The following is a 19,478-nucleotide window of genomic DNA, read 5'->3' as shown; positions in this document are numbered from 1 at the left end:
TTTTTTTTACAAAAGGGCTAAATTAGGCTGTTAATGTAAGAGTGGGGGACTTAAGGTCCTGTTCTTCCCTTAACTACATTTTGCTTGGTTTCCTAAAGTGCCCAACTAACAGGTAGTACATATTTGTCTGAAAACAAGTTGCCCACAAATGTAGGCCGCACCGTGAAACAGATATCTTTTTCAAAGGCAGCAAAACAAGATATCCTGACCCACAATTAAGCGTAAACATAGGCTTACACCCCAAGCCAGGTTTGGGGTGGGGTGGAGTCCAGTCTATATCCAGACCGATACAGTACTTAAACATTCCATAAAACCATGTTTCAGAAAAGAAGGTTTTGTTTAGAATTCAGATTTCCCCAAAGAACTGATGGTCAACAGCGGACAAAGACTTGTTTGAAACAGGCCGACTTCAAACCATGATATATAATTAACCATAGTGTAGAGTTCTTCACAGTGAGACCTTTGGGTACAGGGTGGTATAGAAATTAAATAAATAATAATAAAAGTTCGGACACAAATGTGGGCGTTAAGTAGAGAGTTGTATTCAGTTGTATTCAGTGCTATGTGCATAGAGTTCCACCAGAGCAGTGGGACTTCTTCTCCCCACCCCAAATCTGCTCCAGCCCCCCCCCCCCCCCCCGTTGGAGCAGATTTTGATGGTGTGTGGAGGCTGCAGAAAGGAGGAGGATGTTCCATTGCAAAAGCAGAAGTCTGCTGTTGCTCAAGCAGAACGACAGCATTGGATAAAACAGAGAAACTTCTGATCAGGTTGTTGTTGTTTTTTAACCATATTAAACTATGGTTTATGAACTATGGTTTATCATGATGTCCAAACACAGTCATGTCTTCTGAGCTGAAAAGAGAAAATAGATTCTTTGGCAAGTACCCGACACACTTTTTAAAATACTCCAGTAGTTGCCAATGTGCTGTAGTAGTTAGACCATTGGACTAGGACCTGGGAGACCAGGGTTCAAATCACCATTTAGCCATGATGCTCACAGGGTGGTCACAATCGCTCACTCTCAGCCTAAGCTACCTCACGGCATTGCTGTGAATATAGAAAATGGAGGAGGGGAACTTGAGCTCCTTGGAGGAAAGAATAAATAGTTGGAAAAATTATCTGTGTGCTTATACCTGATTTTGCCATTAAAAATGCCTGCAAGTTGGATTTTACAGCAGCCTCCCTCTTTTTGTGCGTGTCAATTTATATTTTCTGTGCAGGTACCGACGTGGTGATCGGCGATGTCTTAGTCCTCCTTGGTGCTTCCTTATATGCCATTTCGAATGTGAGTGAGGAATACATTGTGAAAAATCTGAGCAGAGTGGAGTTTCTAGGAATGGTGGGCTTGTTTGGGACTATTATCAGCGGTCTGCAGCTGTAAGGATCTATTATACATACTTTTAATTCTAATTAAGAAAACAAAAAGCCTTCTGCATCACAGAATGATTTCTTCCTTTCCATGAATTGGTGGGTGTGTTGTTAGTAATCCATTGCTAGCATTGCCATTAACCTGTTCAAGAGCAAAGGCGTCTTGTGGGGTTGCCAGGATGCAACCTGGAGAAGTCCTTTACATTTAAATTTTCTTCCAAATTGGGAGACTAGGCAGACATCGCTTCTCTTACTCATCTCCCCACCTCGCTCCACCATCTCTTTCATCTGCTTACCTCTTCTATCTTCTGTATCAAAAATAACAAAAAGTTATAGGGTGGGATCTCTGGGTTGTGACCTGCACTCTTAGGCATCAAAGTAATTACCTGATTTGTTCTTCTTGTACCTGGTGTGTCTTTAACTTTCTTTTTGCAGCTTACGTGCTGTCCATGCTGTCCCTCAAAATGCCAAATCCTGTAAATGATTATTCATGCAAATTATCTCCTTGACTTTCAATGAACTAGATGTAGGATTAAAGACAATCTTGGGATTAATCATTTCTGGGCCGGGATCTTGTTTTTCTGGGTCACGTTGCCATCTTTTTAGAGACAAGAGGTTTTGCATCTTTTACAGTTTATTGGTAAGCACAAACCCAACACTTCTTCCCATTGCTTCATCTCTCCATGTGCTGAGCGGTTCACCCGACTGACTTCTGCCCATTATAGAAGTGTTGAAAGGTACCATTGTCCGTAGAAAAAGTGACCACCCTATTTTGGAAATGCATCTTTCCAGTGAAACTTGAAGCTACGGTGTTGATAGTTGGCAAAGGGCCCTTAATTGTGTTTCTTAAAGTAATCCTATATGCTGATTATGAACTCCTTCTACAAGTATGGATCCTTATGTAGCTGAAAATGCACCATCCATGCGCGAGAGGGCAGTATTATAGGCTCTAGGAAGGACCAAGGTTTGCATAAGTACATAGGAGTGGAAACCCTTCCCCCTGCCCCAAAAATATCCAGTGAAGACCAAACATGCTCAGTGGGCACAGTTTGCTAACTGATAGTGGTGGGGGTGGAAGCAGGATGGAAAATTTGAGTGGAATGAAACTGAGTTTCCTGGAAGAAGGTGTCACTGTTTTAACTGGAACACTGAATAGGAGAAGTCCACACACTGAGATAGCTCAGTCGGTAGAGCATGAGACCCTTAATATCAGGATCGTGGGTTTGAGCCCCATGTTGGGCTAAATATTTCTTCATTGCAGTGGCGGTTGGATTAGATGATTCTGGTGGCCCTTTCCAACTCTGCTATTCTATGACACTGCAACATTTTGCTGCAGGTACCATTTTGTATAACCATCTGGGCATTAAATGCACCTTTAAAAAAATAAGTGTTTATCAACAGCAGATGATGAATTAGTTCCTGCCAAGAAGAATATTATGCAAACATGCCTTTGAATGAGGCAGTATTGATTCTCCCAAGGGAGTGATTCAATTACCATTTTAATCCCACAGAGTTAACTAAGGCCAAATATGACCTGGTAGTTGTTAATGGATCAACAAGAAAAAACATGTTTCAATTATTAAACTCTGTTTCTTGATCAGCCAAACACTGCATTCGCTAGAAACAAGTGGCAGTAGACCTGTGCGCTGATTGCAGCCTTGGGGCTATTTTATGGGTTTATATTAAAATCCTGAAGAGATTCTTAGCAGGGTCCTAATACTGGTGGTCACTGCCTGGAGATCAGCACTGGCCCTTAAGATTCAGCAAGGAGATAGCCTGCTCCAGCTTTTCTTGGATTGCTAATGTTGGTTTTTGGGATTATTATGCTATCTTTTGATTGTTTTGCTGAAGTTTATTAGCTGCTTCTGCGGCTCCATCAAGCAGACGAAAGGTGGAATATAATAATTTTAATAAAATAAATAGCCGATAAAGTGGGCTTCAATCAACACAGTTTCAGGTGGCACATTTCCTCTCGTTCTAGTCACTACTTGCGTAGCCCAAATGGTGTCACCCATACGTAAGAGGAGGAAGATATCAGTGGGCTTGGGGCAACCCAGAGATTTGCAGAAGTACCAAAAACCATTAGGGGAAAAAACCCAATGTGGGAAGAAGCTCCAAATCAGTCCAGTGTGGTCAGTAGCCATGAAATTCTGACACTTGGTCCAGGGGAATGGAATAGAGTTGCTGAAATAACGAACTAGAAGCAACATTGTGTTGCAGCTCACCTGCACCCTAATAAACCTCTTCATCATTTAAGGTGCCAGAAGTTTACTCTTGTGTGTGTTGTCCACAGAGACTGTAATCCAATGTCCACTGCCTTAGGAGTAAGTCTCCCTAATTCAGGGCACTTGCTTCAAAGAAAGCCTTCATAGGATTGATCCATAACCTAAATGCCTGTTATAATTAACTGTTGATCGTTATGAAAACCACACCCCCATATTTTAATGCCGGTGTTTTTTCTTTCCTCCCCTTTCTCCCACCTTCCCTGTAGAGCCATTGTGGAACATAAAGACATTGCTTCTATTCAGTGGAACTGGAAAGTTGGTATGTGTGCTCTGAAACACCGAAGCAAATAACCTTGCAATTGCTTTGCACGTAGCTGTGGGGGTGGGACTCCATGCTGCTCCCAGAAAGCTGCTCAGACCCTGGTCAATCCCTAATAGGGCGATACTTGTAATTAGTAAAAGAGCCCCCAGGTTCTCCTATTCACTTCCAAAAGCTGTGTGGGTGTCTTGTAAAGAGCCTTTTTGGTTAAGGAAATCGGCAACTTGGGGTGTGGGGTAAGGAATCATGATGCATGTATAAAATCATGTTTGGAGGAACTGGATAGAGGTAACCTTCCGTCCTCCCCATTCCTGGTCCATAATCCGAGAACTTGGCGTCACCTTGCCAGTTTGATTGACACAACAGACATAAAGAGAACACGGTTCAGAGAGGATAAGTGTATCAGTGGCCATTTGTCACAATGGCCTGCCCGGAACTTGGAGATTCAGAGCCAGTGTACCTCTCTGAATAGTAGTTGCTGAATAATAACAAGAGTGGAAGGGAACTATTGCTAATACTACTACTACTACTACTACTACTACTACTACTACTACTACTACTAATTTATTTATACCCCGGCCATCTGGCTGGGTTTCCCCAGCCACTCTGAGCAGCTTCCAACAAAATATTAAAAATACAATAAAACATCAAACGTTAAAAACTTCCCTAAACAGCGCTGCCTTCAGATGTCTTCTAAAAGTCAAATAGTAGTTCATTTCCTTGACATCTGATGGGAGGGTGTTCCACAGGGCGGGTGCCACAACCAAGAAGGCCCTCTGCCTGGTTCCCTGTAACCTCACTTCTCGCAGGGAGGGAACCGCCAGAAGGACCTTGGAGCTGGACCTCAGTGTCTGGGCTGAATGATGGAGGTGGAGACCAACACTTTCTTAATTTCTTAATTTCTGTGTTGGGGCTTCCCATAGCAGGCATCTAGTTGGCCATGCATGGGATGCTGGCATAGTTCGGCTTTTGGTCCAACCATGGAAGGCTCCTCTCTTATCGTCTTATCTCACTGTAGCTGCGTGGGTTTAATGCTCCTGAGAATACACTGTCCTCCTCTTTCCCACTTTTATGCTATAATCAGCATTTGGTGCCTTAAATGTTAAGCCCTTGCCTTGCCTTGCAGTGCTGCTCTTCCTGGCCTTTGCACTGTGCATGTTCGGACTGTACAGCTTCATGCCAGTCGTGATCAAAGTAACCAGCGCTACATCCGTCAACTTGGGCATTCTGACCGCTGACCTCTACAGCCTCTTCTTTGGGCTCTTTCTCTTCGACTACAAGGTGAGCAAGTTTTTCAGATCAATGACATTTGGGGCTAAGCTATGTTCGAGAATTATTGCTGTGGCTTAGCATCTAAACTAGGGCTGTCCACGCTCTGTGCTAAAAATAATTAACATTCTGCACCCACCCCAGCAAAATTCTGTCACAGGTATAAAGTGGCATAATTTCTCTAACTTTGCATAATTTATCTGGCCATCTGCATTGTTTTGCCTGGTGGTGGTAGTTGAGGGGAGTGACTAGGATCTTTGCAGAACACAGAAACCTCGTCTCGTGCCTCTGGCTAATAATAATAATAATAATAATAATAATAATAATAATAATAATTTATTATTTATACCCCACCCATCTGGCTGGGTTTCCCCAGCCACTCTGGGCGGCTTCCAACAAAAAACTAAAATACAATAACCTATTAAACATTAAAAGCTTCCCTAAACAGGGCTGCCTTCAGATGTCTTCTAAAAGTTTGGTAGTTATTTTTCTCTTTGACATCTGGTGGGTGGGCGTTCCACAGGGCAGGTGCCACTACCGAGAAGGCCCTCTGCCTGATTCCCTGTAACTTGGCTTCTCGCAGCGAGGGAACCGCCAGAAGGCCCTCGGCGCTGGACCTCAGTATGTTATATCAATAGGCATTGCCCACTTATTTCAAGTATATCGTTGCAGGTATGAGGTCTAGGAACTTGCTTCTAAAACAACACACACAAGCTGTACTTTTGGGGCAGAATTTTGTGCTCAATATTACAGTGGCATTTTCTTTCAACACTCTTACAGAATTGTGGCAGGCACATGCAAGCATGACTTTAATTGGCCCTAATAGTCTTGCTATAGATGTGAATTTGGGGACAAAGTGCACCATGCAATTATCTATGACAGGATGAAAGTTAATTATACTCGGGTCTGCTGCGTATGTAGGTTAATAATTGCATGCAATATGGTTAACATGCTCTTTCCTCCCTGACTTCACGGACTGAGCTGCTTGATGGAAGGCAAACCCTTCTGAAATAAGCGAATCCATGGGAAACGCATTAAGTTAATTAGTGTCGGAACATTCAGACCTGGCCAAGTCAGCCAGTAGCAGCCTTTGCTTCTAAGACCAATAAGTTTCTGTGAGGATTAGGGCATACTTTCCACACTTCTAAAGCTTCAGTCAGTCACCTGCCCTTCAGCCTGCAGGATAGCTCAGTCAGTCGAGCATGAGACTCTTAATCGCAGGGTTGCTGGTTTGAGCCCCACGCTGGGCAAAAAGATTTCCTGCATTTCAGGGGGTTGGAGCAAATGACCTCCTTGGTCCCTTCCAACTCTGTGATTCTATGATGCTGATGAATTTTCATGCCTCTGCCTGGCAAGCGCATGCTTTGTATGCATAAGGTCCTAGGTTCAGCCCCCAACATTTTCAGGGAGGGTTGGGAAGGCTCGTGCCACAAACCCTGGAGAACAGGCTGCCCGGTAGCACAGACCAGCCTTTCCCAGCTGGTGCCGCCAGATATTTTGGGCTGCAACTCCCATCTTCCCTAATCATGGCCATGGTGGCTGGAGCAGATACAGACTGTAGTCTGAAACATCCGGGAGGCCTCTGTCAACAATACTGGACCAGTGGTATAAGGGAAGCTTCCAGTGTTTCTATTTATTGAATGATGGGTTCATTCTAGCAGGCAAGTCCTCAGTGAGTAGTGAACCCACATGTGTTACTAATATGCATTAGGTGTTCCTTATAGCTCTTTAGCAACCCTGCTGCACGCAGGATTATTTTATTTATTCATTTGTTTATTTATTCATTTGTTTATTAAATTTGAATACCGTCCTTCCCCCCCAAGATCTCAGGGACGTTCACAGCATAAAAATGCAAAATAAAAATACATAATGAAACAAAGTCAAAACACATAATTAAAGCAAAAGGATTTTGTTTTTGCACATTGTGCCCTTCTGCACAAATGGTGATTGTGACCTCTGGTAGCGGCGATGGGGATCTAAATCTACAAGAGCCAGTCCTCAGCACTTTCCCAGCACTCTGTCACACTCTAACACGACCAAGAGACAGAAGCCAGGCCTAAGGAGGCGGGGAGACAGGCTTAATTCTAAACGGCTGCGTTCATCAGGAGCACGGAATAAATTTGTGTAGGTTTCCTGAAGTGCATCTTTTTACTTTTAGCAGGAGAAATTGTGGCCCCCTAGATGTAGGGGACCCCGTGATGTGAGCTGTACTCCAAAATCGCAGGAGGGCACTACCCTCCCAATCCCCACATTGCATTCTCCTGTGTAAATAGATGGCTGGGATTCTAAAGAAGAATAGTTGTTATGGCCCCAGACCATCCACTAGCCGATCACTTTGGCAAGGGATACCTTAGCTTCTCCCCTAATTTGGGTGGGTTCCAGCTGGATGCTACACAACATGGTGGGATGATGATAAAGTGCCACCTCCATCTTTTGGGTTTGGTGCAGTGGTGCTACTACAGCCATTTCCTCCTCCTCCTCCTCCTCCTCCTCCTCCTCCTCCTCCTCCTCCTCCTCCTCCTCCTTCTTCTTCTTATCATCATTATTTATTACTTACACTCCTCACATCTGACAGGGTTGCCCCAGCCACTCTGGGCAGCTTCCAGCACAATATAAAAGAACACAATGAAACATCAGATATGCCATGGAGACCTTGCCTGTTATCTCAGAAGTCCCAGATAACTGGGCGCTGCTTCTGCTGTGCTTGTTCCTACAGTCAGAGAGAAAGAGAGAAAGAAAAGGAGGTCGGGTGGAGTTTTGCATCAAATCTCTGCAAAGGCTAAAGGCTGGCACCAGCAGATTGACTGTGGGGTATCCCCTAGTTTAAAAATAACGCCCAGGAGCTATGATGATGATAATTGATTATATTTGCACCCTTAGGAGCCCAGAGCAGCATACAGAGAAAAGAGCCAAATTATAGCCTTGAAAATATGCAACATAATATCAATAAAATAATTTAGAACACAGAATTCATGGCACAACACACAAGGAACAACCGGCCATCAGCCACATTCAGCCTTCTCAAAAGACCTGGACAAACAAGAGGGTCTTTTGCAATCGACAGAATACAGGGCCTCCTGGGAAGGGAGATGTGTTCCTCATCTCCGGGAGGCTATGCCCTGTTTCGAGGGAGCAGTGGGTTGGGCCAAGTGTTGAAAATAGAGGCCCTGTTTTCCTCTTCCCACCTCCCTCCCTGCCCTCCCTTCCTCTTGCTCAGACACTGGTCATTGCATCAGTGATGAATAGTCAGGTGGGCAGTAAGTTTGAGCAGGGGAGCAAAGGGGGTAAATGTAGCTATGGGTAAAGAGATAAGAATTTTCCGTCTCTCCCTTTCCACCAAATCTCACAGGCCTTTTGGGTTAAGTGGAAAAGGTGCAAGTGAAAAGGTGTTGCGATGTTGTGGCGTGGTTGTGTTTTACTATTTTTTTTGGAAGCCTGGCAGCCCAGTCAGATGGCTGGCATATAAATAATAAAATCATTATTAATACTAGGATTATTATTACGCCTCTGAATCCCGCCACCCTTGGGCAATTTAAAGAGGTGTCCAGGCTAAAAGGCAATTTTAAAAAAGTATATAAACAGGCACCACTGAAACAATTCTGAAATGCAATCGTACAATAAAAATACTTTAAAAAGTATACTTTTAAAAAATACAATAAAAATACATGGTAGAAAGCAGCAGAAAACAATGCCAAGTAGATAAAAGTTCTGTATTACTGCTCAGTTCAAAGCCACAGCAAATAAAATTGAGTTTTAAGGTGATTTTTGTGGCCGCAAGGCATTTGTCCATACAGGCACCCTGATTCTTCATCTCTTTTCTTATTTTATCAGTTTTCAGCACTGTATATCCTGTCCTTTGCTGTCATAATGGTGGGATTCATCATGTATTGCTCAACGCCGACCCGCAGTGCAGAGGCCGCTTCGACCAGCTTGCCTCTGGGATCCAGTACTGGGTTTGACAATCTTGCCTTAAAAATTGAAGAGAACCACCTGAATGTGTCCATCGTCTCACCTGCACAACGCAGCAAGGAAGGGAGTCAGACAGAGGAAGTGCTAGACACAAAACTAACCGTCTTGTGAAGCACACAGCCTCTCATCTGCTGGAATTACTTTGCAAATGTCAGTAAACAAGAGATAATGAATGTAATGCTGCGCTAGGTTGGATTAAACTGGAGAGATGCCTACGGTGGAGTTTGTGGTCATGCCAAAGTCTAGAATTTCACCGCGAGATAACGAGGGCTGGATCCTTAGTCGAACCACCTGTACCAAGTTATGTTCCCTGAAGATCTGTCCTTGGAGCTGACAGGGAAATAAAAAGGTAAGGACAACTAAGGGAAGGACTAACAATGCTCTTTGTAGAGAGAGAGAGAAAAAAATCAACACTAAAGAAACCAAATTGCACTCATGGCTCATTTTGAGTAATTTATCCAATGTCCAAGGTTTGCACTTTGAAAGACTGTGGAATATTTTTGGCAAGAACAAGACTGGCAAAAGGAAAAAGAGAGGGAAGAGAGACTTGAAACAGGTTAGATGGCCAGTACTGAAAGAGAAGCTGGAAACTGTAAAGGGAGAGACAGAAAGGCATCTGTGAAGAGCTGTGAATCCCTGTCTTTAGATCACTAGACCATGAGGGCCAGAAACCATCTTTAAATATTAAGTGATGAGGGCTAGAAACATTTTTATATATATAAAAAACTGAATTGTTTAACCATTTCCTACACAGTTAAAATTCAGAGTTTGTTCATCATCTTTGCAATAATTTAATTGAACCTTAACACTTGGAGACTGGGAAATTACACTTGGTTGCACTGGCAACTGATTGAAGCAACCTGGGATGAACCCATCAGAATTAAAGGATGCACTGAGCCTGCCTCCCTATTGGCGCTGTTTCTGTCTTCATTAAATTGTCTCGTCCTTTTGGATCTCAGATATACTTTAGAGTAGACCATGCGCCTTCTGGTGGCAGAGAGCTCAGCAGGTAAACACTCGGTGTGTGTTAAGTTTGAGGAATGCAAAATCCCCTGTGTGTAAATCAGCTTTTTGGAAATGTGAAGGTGGTCTTTTTCGCCACAATAAATAATATATTGAGCCACACACACACATATATATATTTAAATCCATTCACTGACAATTTGCCTAATGGTGTACACCTCTGCAGCTATAAGATATGCTTTCAGGACCAATTGTACATGACCTATGCACATTTTGTAACCATGTATATTGTCAAAGCATAATCAATATTTGGGCCCCTATTTGGGATTAATCTATTAGAGATTAGGATGCACAGATCTATATCCGTGTATCCCTACTTGGATGAGTCACGGGCCCAAAACTGTGTCCATCGTTTCCAAATCCAATCCAGCTGCCAGTTCTAGGAAAATCAGGTTGAACACTTCCGGGGAGAAGGTATTTGATTTAGGCCTTCTTGCTTTCCCTTCCCAGTCGAACAACTTACCGGTCCTGTTTAAAGTATTCAACTGCTCTACATGTTGTGCCTAAAGGATCAGCACTATGGTATTGGCAGCTTTTTCACACACTCCAGTGCTGTTCAACAGAAAGCCACATGCCTGCATCAGATCATCAGCTCTGACACCAGTTGTTAAGAGGAAGGGGGTACCGAGACTGAGGGCAGAGGTCTTGTCCCCATGTTCCCCATCACCACCAACGATTGGCTCTAATGGAGCTGACCGCAGGTGTTTGGTGACATGTGATACTCTCAGTTCCTGGATATCATGCTCTCTCCCACTTAACTTCTCTGCAACAGCACTCTCTTCTGTTTGTGGGTGTTACCTTGCTTTTTCTGGATCAGTGCTAACCTTTCTCCAGCTGTGCCATAATATTATTGTTATAAATAGCTTTTGAACAATAGTTCAAGCCCAACGCCGTTGAATAATAATACTGGAAGCTGATCCTGCAACACTGTGATAAATTTGCTTTTTAGGCTGGGTCCTTATTGAGATGGTTATTATCCCAGTTTGACTAGAATCTGAGGAGAGTTGCTCATTTCATCAACTAAATATTTAGGGCTGCAATCTGCTGCATTGAAACTATTAATTCAGAGGAGTTTGTGCCAGTGCTGCTATTCTCCTTTTTGAGCCGCACTCCTAGCCATTATTAAGTATTAAGTGCCATTAGCCTCTCAGTTCAACTTTTTTAGGACCACAGTGTAACCCTGTTCTTTTGATATACATGGGTGTCCCCCCCCTGCAAAGTATCAATATATTATATAAAGATTTACGCTGTTTAATAAACAGTGAGATGATTTTGGATCCTTTTTTGTACAGTTCCATGGCAGCATGTTTAAAATGGGAATGGAATTCATATTAAAGTTTTGTTTAAAGGATGGAAAATAAATAGATGTTCAGTATACCTCTGACTGGCCTTTTTATTACATTTCTATTCCACCCTTCCTCAAAAGAGCATTTATTGGCTTAATGGTGTCCCCCCTTTATAAGTCACAACAGCCTTGTGAGGTAGATTAAGCTCAGAGAGAACGATTTTGAGCTTCCTGCCCCTCTCTTTGCCTTAGTAAAGTAAAGGTAAAGGTACCCCTGCCTGTACGGGCCAGTCGTGACCAACTCTAGGGTTGCGCGCTCATCTCGCTCAAGAGGCCGGGAGCCGGCGCCGTCCGAAGACACTTCCAGGTCACATGGCCAGCGTGACGAAGCTGCTCTGGCGAGCCAGCACCAGTGCCGCACACAGAAACGCCGTTTACCTTCCCGCTATAAAGCGGTACCTATTTATCCACTTGCACTTAAGGGTGCTTTCGAACTGCTAGGTGGGCAGGAGCTGGGACCGAACGACGGGAGCTCACCCCGCCGCGGGGATTCGAACCACCAACCTTACGATCAGCAAGTCCTAGGCACTGAGGTTTTACCCACAGCGCCACCCGCGTCCCCCCTCTTTGCCTTACAATATATCAAAAGTTATCCTAGCAAATACACAAGAATACACTCCACCAGTGCATCAGAAATACACAAAGCAATCAGTTATGGTTGCTCCCCTCTTCAGTGAGCTTGTAATTCAGAATTTGAGCTTGCCTGTCATGCGTGGGGAAACTCTGGCCCTCCAAATTTTGGGCTACAGCTCTCATCATCCCTTATCATTTGCCATGCTGGCTGGTACTGAGGGGAGTTGGAGTCGTAACAATATCTGGAAGGGCTTAGGTTCCTTATAATAAGAATGGTAATATTTTTATTTATTTATTCATACCCCGCCCATCTGGCTGAGTTGCCGCATTCCTGTTGTGTGTCACTAGTGAATACTTTCCTTTGCCCCTCCAGAAACATGCTCTCCAAAAGTTGTAGAAACTAAAAAGTGTGCCTTAATGTGGAGCCGAGCCAGAAATTACACGTTAGATGGGTGCTCAGTATTTTGTAAGAGTATCTTCTGGCCACAAGATGGCACCCAGAGAACCATTTTCCCTTAGCAAAGTGCCTGGTTGTTAGGAGAGGGTGTGCGTTTGCTCAGCCGGAAAGGTAAGCATGAGCTGTAGCAAAGCAGGGCAGGTCCAGCTTTGCTGTAGAGAAATTTCCTGAGATAATTAGGCTGGGTTCAGGTGCAGTTGTCCTGTACATTCTGTATGCAACGCTTAACAACTGAAATGGGGAACTGTGTGTGCTGGGTAGATTCCAGGGAAAGACTTTTCATGGGAAACCTGCCCAATTTCTCATATGCCACAGCCTCTCAATTGAGCTATAAGAACAGCAGGTGCCTCTCTTTCTTGCTGGACTCTTCCACTTGAAACTGCAGGGAGGTGAAATTGCATCTTTGACTACCGGTAGGAATTTTTTTAATAAAAGGAACACCTTGCGTGTGTAAAAGCATTTTATCTTTATTATTATTTATCAGTGAAGAAGACCACAGATAGCAACTTATTTGCCATATGGATATATATAAAAGGTAAAGGGACCCCTGACCATTAGGTCCAGTTGTGACCGACTGGGGTTGCGGCGCTCATCTTGCTTTATTGGCCGAGGGAGCCGGCGTACAGCTTCCGGGTCACGTGGCCAGCATGACTAAGCCGCTTCTGGCAAACCAGAGCAGCGCACGGAAATGCCGTTTACCTTCCCGTCAGAGTGGTACCTATTTATCTACTTGCACTTTGATGTGCTTTCGAACTGCTAGGTTGGCAGGAGCAGGGACCGAGCTCACCCCGTCGCGGGGATTCGAACCCCCGACCTTCTGATCGGCAAGCCCTAGGCTCTGTGGTTTAACCCACAGCGCCACCCGCGTCCCTTTTATGGATATATATATAGGCTTACAAAAAAAGTATGACATTCATATCTCTCCTGTAATCTGAAGTGGTACGGTCCAGGAAGAGCTTTTTCATGCAGTTATATTGATTGTGTTTCTCTGCCTTTAAGAAAATAACATAAGGAGAGCCCTGCTGGATCAGACCAAAGGTAGCATCCTGTTTCCTGTAGCCACCAAACTGATGCCTCTGGGAAGCCTTCAAGCAGAAAATTTGCTCTGTAGCAGTTGGTACCCGAGTTGTCTCGGCTGTGTTGGAACTAGAGGTTCCACCAATTAGACATAACTGGCAGTTGTTGATTTGCCCTGGATTTGTTCAACCCTCTCTTAAAGTCACCAGACCTAGTGCCCATTAACACACTTGCGGCTGCAAATTCCCATCAGTCAATTTGGCAGCTCCCCTATGAGGAAAGGTTGCAACATTTTGGGTGTTTTAGAGAAAATGCGAGTAAGAGGAGACATGGCAGAGGTCTATAAAATTACGCTGTGGAGAAAGCAGATAGAGAAAAGTGTTTCTACCACTCTCATAAGCAGTAGAACTCAAAAGTGCAGAGAAAAGCACACTACAAGATACACATATGATGATGATTGGGAATATTACTTCCAAGGAAACTGAATGTTGGCAATTTCCGGACAGACAGAAGGAGGTACTTTTCACACAGTAAATAGTTATAATAATTGTTTTAATAATTTTATTATTTATACCCTCCCCATCTGGCTGGGTTTCCCAGATGGAATACACTCCCACAAAAGGTATGTATGTATGTATGCGATTTGTACACCACCCTTCATCATATGATCTCAGGGCAGTTCATAGAATAAAATACAGGATAAAGGTAAAGGGACCCCTGTCGCGTATTCCACGCGGCGCTTTCAGCGAAACACTAAGAGTTCCAGGTTTTTCCAGTGCAGTCTTTTTTTAATGTGAGCTATATACAGGCATTTACAAAAGAACAGTCCATACAGAGTACTTACAAACGAATACTCTCCACCACAGCACCACCACACTACAGCACAACCACCACACCCACTGTTAAACAGGCTTTCCTTTTAAAACAGGTGATAGCCATCACACTAATCACACTCCTGCTGACTCACTCTGACCCAGCAGAGTATTGCATCATCCTGTTGAAGCCTGCAGACTTATCCAGTATCCTGCGAATCCCAACAACCCCTGACCATTAGGTCCAGTCTTGACTGACTCTGGGGTTGCGGCTCTCATCTCGCTTTATTGGCCGAGGGAGCCGGCATACCGCTTCCGGGTCATGTGGCCAGCATGACTAAGCCGCTTCTGGCGAACCAGAGCAGTGCCTGGAGACGCCATTTACCTTCCCGCCGGAGCAGTACCTATTTATCTACTTGCACTTTGACGTGCTTTCGAACTGCTAGGTTGGCAGGAGCAGGGACCGAGCAACGGGAGCTCACCCTGTCATGGGGATTCGAACTGCCAACCTTCTGATCGGCAAGTGCTAGGTTCTGTGGTTTAACCCACAGCGCCACTTGCATCCCTAAAATACAGGATAAAAACAAGTAAATAAGTAAAACAAAACAGCAAAACTGTCATGGCTTGCATTTTTGAAGTACAGAAAGTATTGGTTTAAATTGTAGAAATCTATTGATTCAAGAAGATTCTGGAACTTTCTCTTTGTGATACAAGCCGGACGTTTCTGACTGACAAGTAAGTTTCCATTCTGCTTGGAAACAAGCAGAAGGTTCCTGATGTTTGGGTTAGTTCTTCAGAGAAGCTGATTGCAGCTGTTTACACTGGCCCAGTTATCTCTCTCAGGGTCATGCTGCCTATAATGACAGGCCAGAAGGAGCCTGGTCTCACTTTCTCCCTTTCTTTCTTGGTTCTCTCTACTTTGTTCCTGTCTGGTGATCTGTACATAGTATGCTTAGGTGCTAAGTTTTAGTCTTATTAAGTTAAGGTTTTGCTGCAGCTGAATTCTTACGGAGATGGCAATCTGGAAGAGTTGGATTTATGACTGTTATGCTAATTTGCCTTCAGTAAATAATACTGGATGAATCTGATTGCGTCCTGAGTTATTTTGAAGGACCCGACATTGTTTTTCGTTGTGACTTGCTCTGGATCATTATGAAGCAAAACCACGATGATGTATGAGTCAGTTACTGAATTTCTTTAACATCTGACCTGAATTGGGCCAATTTGGCTGGAACCAGAGTTTAATCAAGTTGGGCTGAGACAGCCTCAGATTGCCGCTGCTCACAGTTGTCAGAAGCCTATGTGGGCAGGCAGCAGAGGCAGGTTGCAAGCTGGGGTGGGCTGTTTGCAAAAAGGCTTTTAAACAGCCCCACACTCTACTTTCGCAGAGATAGTGATGGTCACCACCTTGGAAGGCTTTAGAAGTGGGTTAGACATATTCATGGAGAATGAATGGCTAGCAGCCATTCTGGCTGTGTTGTACCTCCTCTGTTGGAGGCAGCATGCTTCTGAATACCAGTTGCTGGAAACTACATCTCAAAGGCATTCAGCTGACTCTTGTGAGGACAGGATGCTGGACTAGATGGGCCATTGGCCTGATTGAGCAGGTTCTTATGATGTCCATATTGAGACACTTCTTGCCGAAGGTGTGTCTAGCTGGAGAAACCTGAATACACATGAATTTTGTGGCCTTGCCAGTTCCCAACTGCTACTACACACAAATCATGATCTCTGCACCATCCACGATTCTAAAACATGCAATCTTATTAATGGGATTCTATAATAAACATAATTTATTATGTATTTTGAAGCTATCCTAGCAGTTTATTAATCAATTTATAAAAGAAACTTTATCTTTACCATGCAATGTACAGTAGCTCACAGTTCCATCAACACAGAAGCATTCACTTCTGAAGCCATTAGAACTTTTATTGCTAGTGCGTGAAATACAGCTGCAATGGGTTTAATTGATGTTGGGCACATTCCAGTGGAGTGGTCTCCCCTGAGTTAGGAGCTTTGTTAAAAGTCCTGAGTGTAAAATAACAAGAAAGCTAAAAGCAGCAGCAACAGTGTCAAAGTGTTAGTTGCTCACCATTTCAAAATATTTTATTGCAGATTTCAGATATTAAAAATGGATATGATAAATCCCAGAATGGGCCAGTCAACTCAAATATTACATCACTTCTAATGCAACAAATGAACCAGATCTGAATTGATTCCAGTATTGTATGAATGGAGTCTAGTTTTTAAACTGTTAAGTTTTTCCTTCTCATAAATGTTTAAAAGCATAAAGCTCTACATTTTTCAAATTTTCATAAATGTAAATTGACCTGTTCTTCGCAGTCTTTAAAAAATAAAATAGATCTGTATATATTTACAGTGGTACCTCGGGTTACATACGCTTCAGGTTACATATGCTTCAGGTTACAGACTCCGCTAACCCAGAAATAGTGCTTCAGGTTAAGAACTTTGCTTCAGGATGAGAACAGAAATCGTGCTCCGGTGGTGCGGCGGCAGTGGGAGGCCTCATTAGCTAAAGTGGTGCTTCAGGTTAAGAACAGTTTCAGGTTAAGTACGGACCTCCGGAACGAATTAAGTACTTAACCCGAGGTACCACTGTATATACATGGGATTGTGCTCACATTCCATCTATATATGTAGCCCAAGTTTTCATGAGAAAGACTGTGCAGTAGCTAACAAAATAAATAACCACCACTATATGTGCTTTTCTCACTTGACCTTTGACACAATCCAGGAGGATCATTATTTCTGAATATTTGCTGTTGTCCACCCCCGTTACAAACTGTTGGCAATAGCTTCACAACAGCCCATAACTTTGGCAGACTGGGTCTTGGGTTTGAGCCCCACATTGGGTAAAAGATCCCTGCATTGCAGGGGGTTGGTCTAGATGACCCTCATGGTCCCTTCCAGCTCTACAATTCCATGAGTCTAAAGCAGGGACTTCCATGGCTGTGGAAACCTCCTTAGAGTGGAGGGCCATTTCTGCCAAACCCTAACCTTCAGCAGATACACCAGCGGTTAGGATTGTTCCCAGACAGATTTCTATCACTACCATCCTGCTTCCAAGATTGTTTGGCCCTGCAAAAGCTTTGGTTGTGCTTTCAACTCCAGTTCACATCCTGGTTCATATCCAATTGGTGCTTGTCCCATAAGCCTCTTGGTGAAATCCTGTCACACTGGGTACCACAAACGTTCTTGTTTATCTTTCGCCCATTTTTTGTTACACTGTAGTGCAAGAGTGACTCTCCACACGGCACTAACACCTTAAAGCATACTTACCTGGGAGTAAGCACCATCGGACCAAGTGGGACTTGTTTCTAAGTAAATGTGGACAGGACTGCGCTGCCTTGTATTTAAAAATCCACTGTAATAATGGAGTTCACTAAGGTTCTTAAATTAACCAGACTTGGCAGTCCATCTTCTCAGATAAAATCATGGGACGGAAGTACCGCAGATGCATTGTGTCAACATAAACATGCCACAGACCTGTGACTGTCCTGGCTGACAATTCTGCTTTACCTAACAATGACAAATCATTCTAGAGCTAGTGAGATGATATTTTTATGGTGTCGGCTAATGCTTCACTTACACCCTGTTTTTCCTCTGACCTTCACAAATAAAAAGAAAAATCATAAGTCTATGCTCCCTGAAGCCCAGTGCCATTCATTGTAAAGAAGGCACCTTGTCCCTGCAGAGGTGTGCATACTTTTCCCCTGTGGTGTGATTCCCCAGCTGGGGTGTATGGGATGTTAGGGGAGTAGTAGTACCTCTGGTGGGGGACGCATTGTACTCTTGGGGTAGTTTGTCCCCCTTTGGTCCCAGAAGCTGTTGACATGCGATAGTAGCCACATACTGGGAACAGCATTGATTGGCTGCCTAACCAGGTGAGGGTAGCTGATGGGGCCCAAACCCTTGGTGAGTTAGGGACTTCCCTGCAAGTGAAGACAAGTTCTGGCAAATTGGATGAGACCAATAGTGGGTCCAACAGCCAAGAAGGCGGTTTCTGCACATGCTGTAGAGGGAACTGAGGGGTAGATGGGGCTCGTCCACCTGGGAAAGTAGCCCATCTAGGAGAAGGAAAACTCTGACCCTAAATCTCCATTGCCTTGTGAGTCATCTTTGAGAGAAGAAAAGGCGAAGAAGCAACAAATCACACTAATCTGAACTGGTTGGGTGACACCTTGTACGCCGCCTCCTGGCAACTGCTGCAGCCAAGCTGGGACCAAGCGTATTGCGTTGCTCTCCTTTGGACCACATCAGCGAAGCCAAGGAGGACATCTTGTCATCTGGGCAGCCCAGAAACTCCATACACACTGCCCAGGCTTGTCCCCAACCCCCAGGGTGGTCACTTTGGTGCTGCTAACACAGCAGTTTGACTTCACGCCTGGAGGCAGTGGTGTAGCGTGGGGGGTGCAGGGGGTGCCGGCCGCACCGGGCGCAACATCTGGGGTTAGGGCAAATCCACAGGTTAGGGGGCGCAAATCCACGGGTTAGGGGGCGCAAATTACTTGCCTTGCCCTGGGTGCTGACAACCCACGCTACGCCACTGCCTGGAGGCACACTCCATTGTCTCTCTCTCTCTCGACAGATGGATGCCAAGAAGATCCCATCCTGCGAGGGAGTGAGTGTGGTTCTTTTATGTTTGATCATGGTCCTTTTCCCAAGCAAGATGCCCACTGGGTGGGGAAGACCCACATTACCTCCAAAACAACAGGAGGGACAGCACCAGAGATTCCAAAAGGGACACATTCACAAGGAAGGGGCAGCCGAGTAAGTGGGCTTTAAGCAAGGAACTACAGGACCCTTATAAATATTCAACAGGTTTAGTGGTGGGTGAAACTAAATGCCACTGCTAAGAAACCTGATGTTAAGAGGAGTCCCAGAACTCCTAAATTAAGGAGTTCTTAAGGTATTCCATAAAGCTGCTGTCTTTAGCCCTCCCTCTCCATACTTGGTATGGAAACATAATACATAGTTGGTTGCCAGATTTTTTTCAATGAATCTGGGGACATTTTTTTTTTTTTATAAAGCTGAGTAGCAACAGGGAGTCTGTAGCGGGGATGGTGAGGCAAATACCCT

The 19,478-nt window shown here is 44.2% G+C and overlaps 1 protein-coding gene across 3 annotated transcripts in view; it reads left to right on the top strand.

The window, feature by feature from the left end:
- The window catches only part of SLC35F2 (solute carrier family 35 member F2), a 49,077-nt gene extending 29,889 nt beyond the window's left edge, over positions 1 to 19,188 (top strand). For 2 of the 3 annotated variants that reach the window (XM_077927047.1, XM_028726210.2), the window contains exons 5-8: positions 1,222 to 1,378; positions 3,861 to 3,913; positions 5,040 to 5,194; positions 9,014 to 11,549. In XM_077927047.1, coding sequence (XP_077783173.1) covers positions 1,222 to 1,378; positions 3,861 to 3,913; positions 5,040 to 5,194; positions 9,014 to 9,262 — 614 coding nt within the window. In that variant the 3' untranslated portion in view covers positions 9,263 to 11,549. Of the gene's footprint in view, positions 1 to 1,221; positions 1,379 to 3,860; positions 3,914 to 5,039; positions 5,195 to 9,013; positions 11,550 to 18,987 lie in introns of those variants that run through there. The other variant, XM_077927046.1, reaches the window with a different exon arrangement.
- Positions 19,189 to 19,478: the final 290 nt, after the last annotated feature.

This window comes from Podarcis muralis, chromosome 4 (assembly GCF_964188315.1).
Source record: "Podarcis muralis chromosome 4, rPodMur119.hap1.1, whole genome shotgun sequence".
Lineage (NCBI taxonomy): Eukaryota > Metazoa > Chordata > Lepidosauria > Squamata > Lacertidae > Podarcis > Podarcis muralis.
Note: the sequence above shows the minus strand (reverse complement) of the source record. Positions and strands in the feature narration are given on the sequence as shown.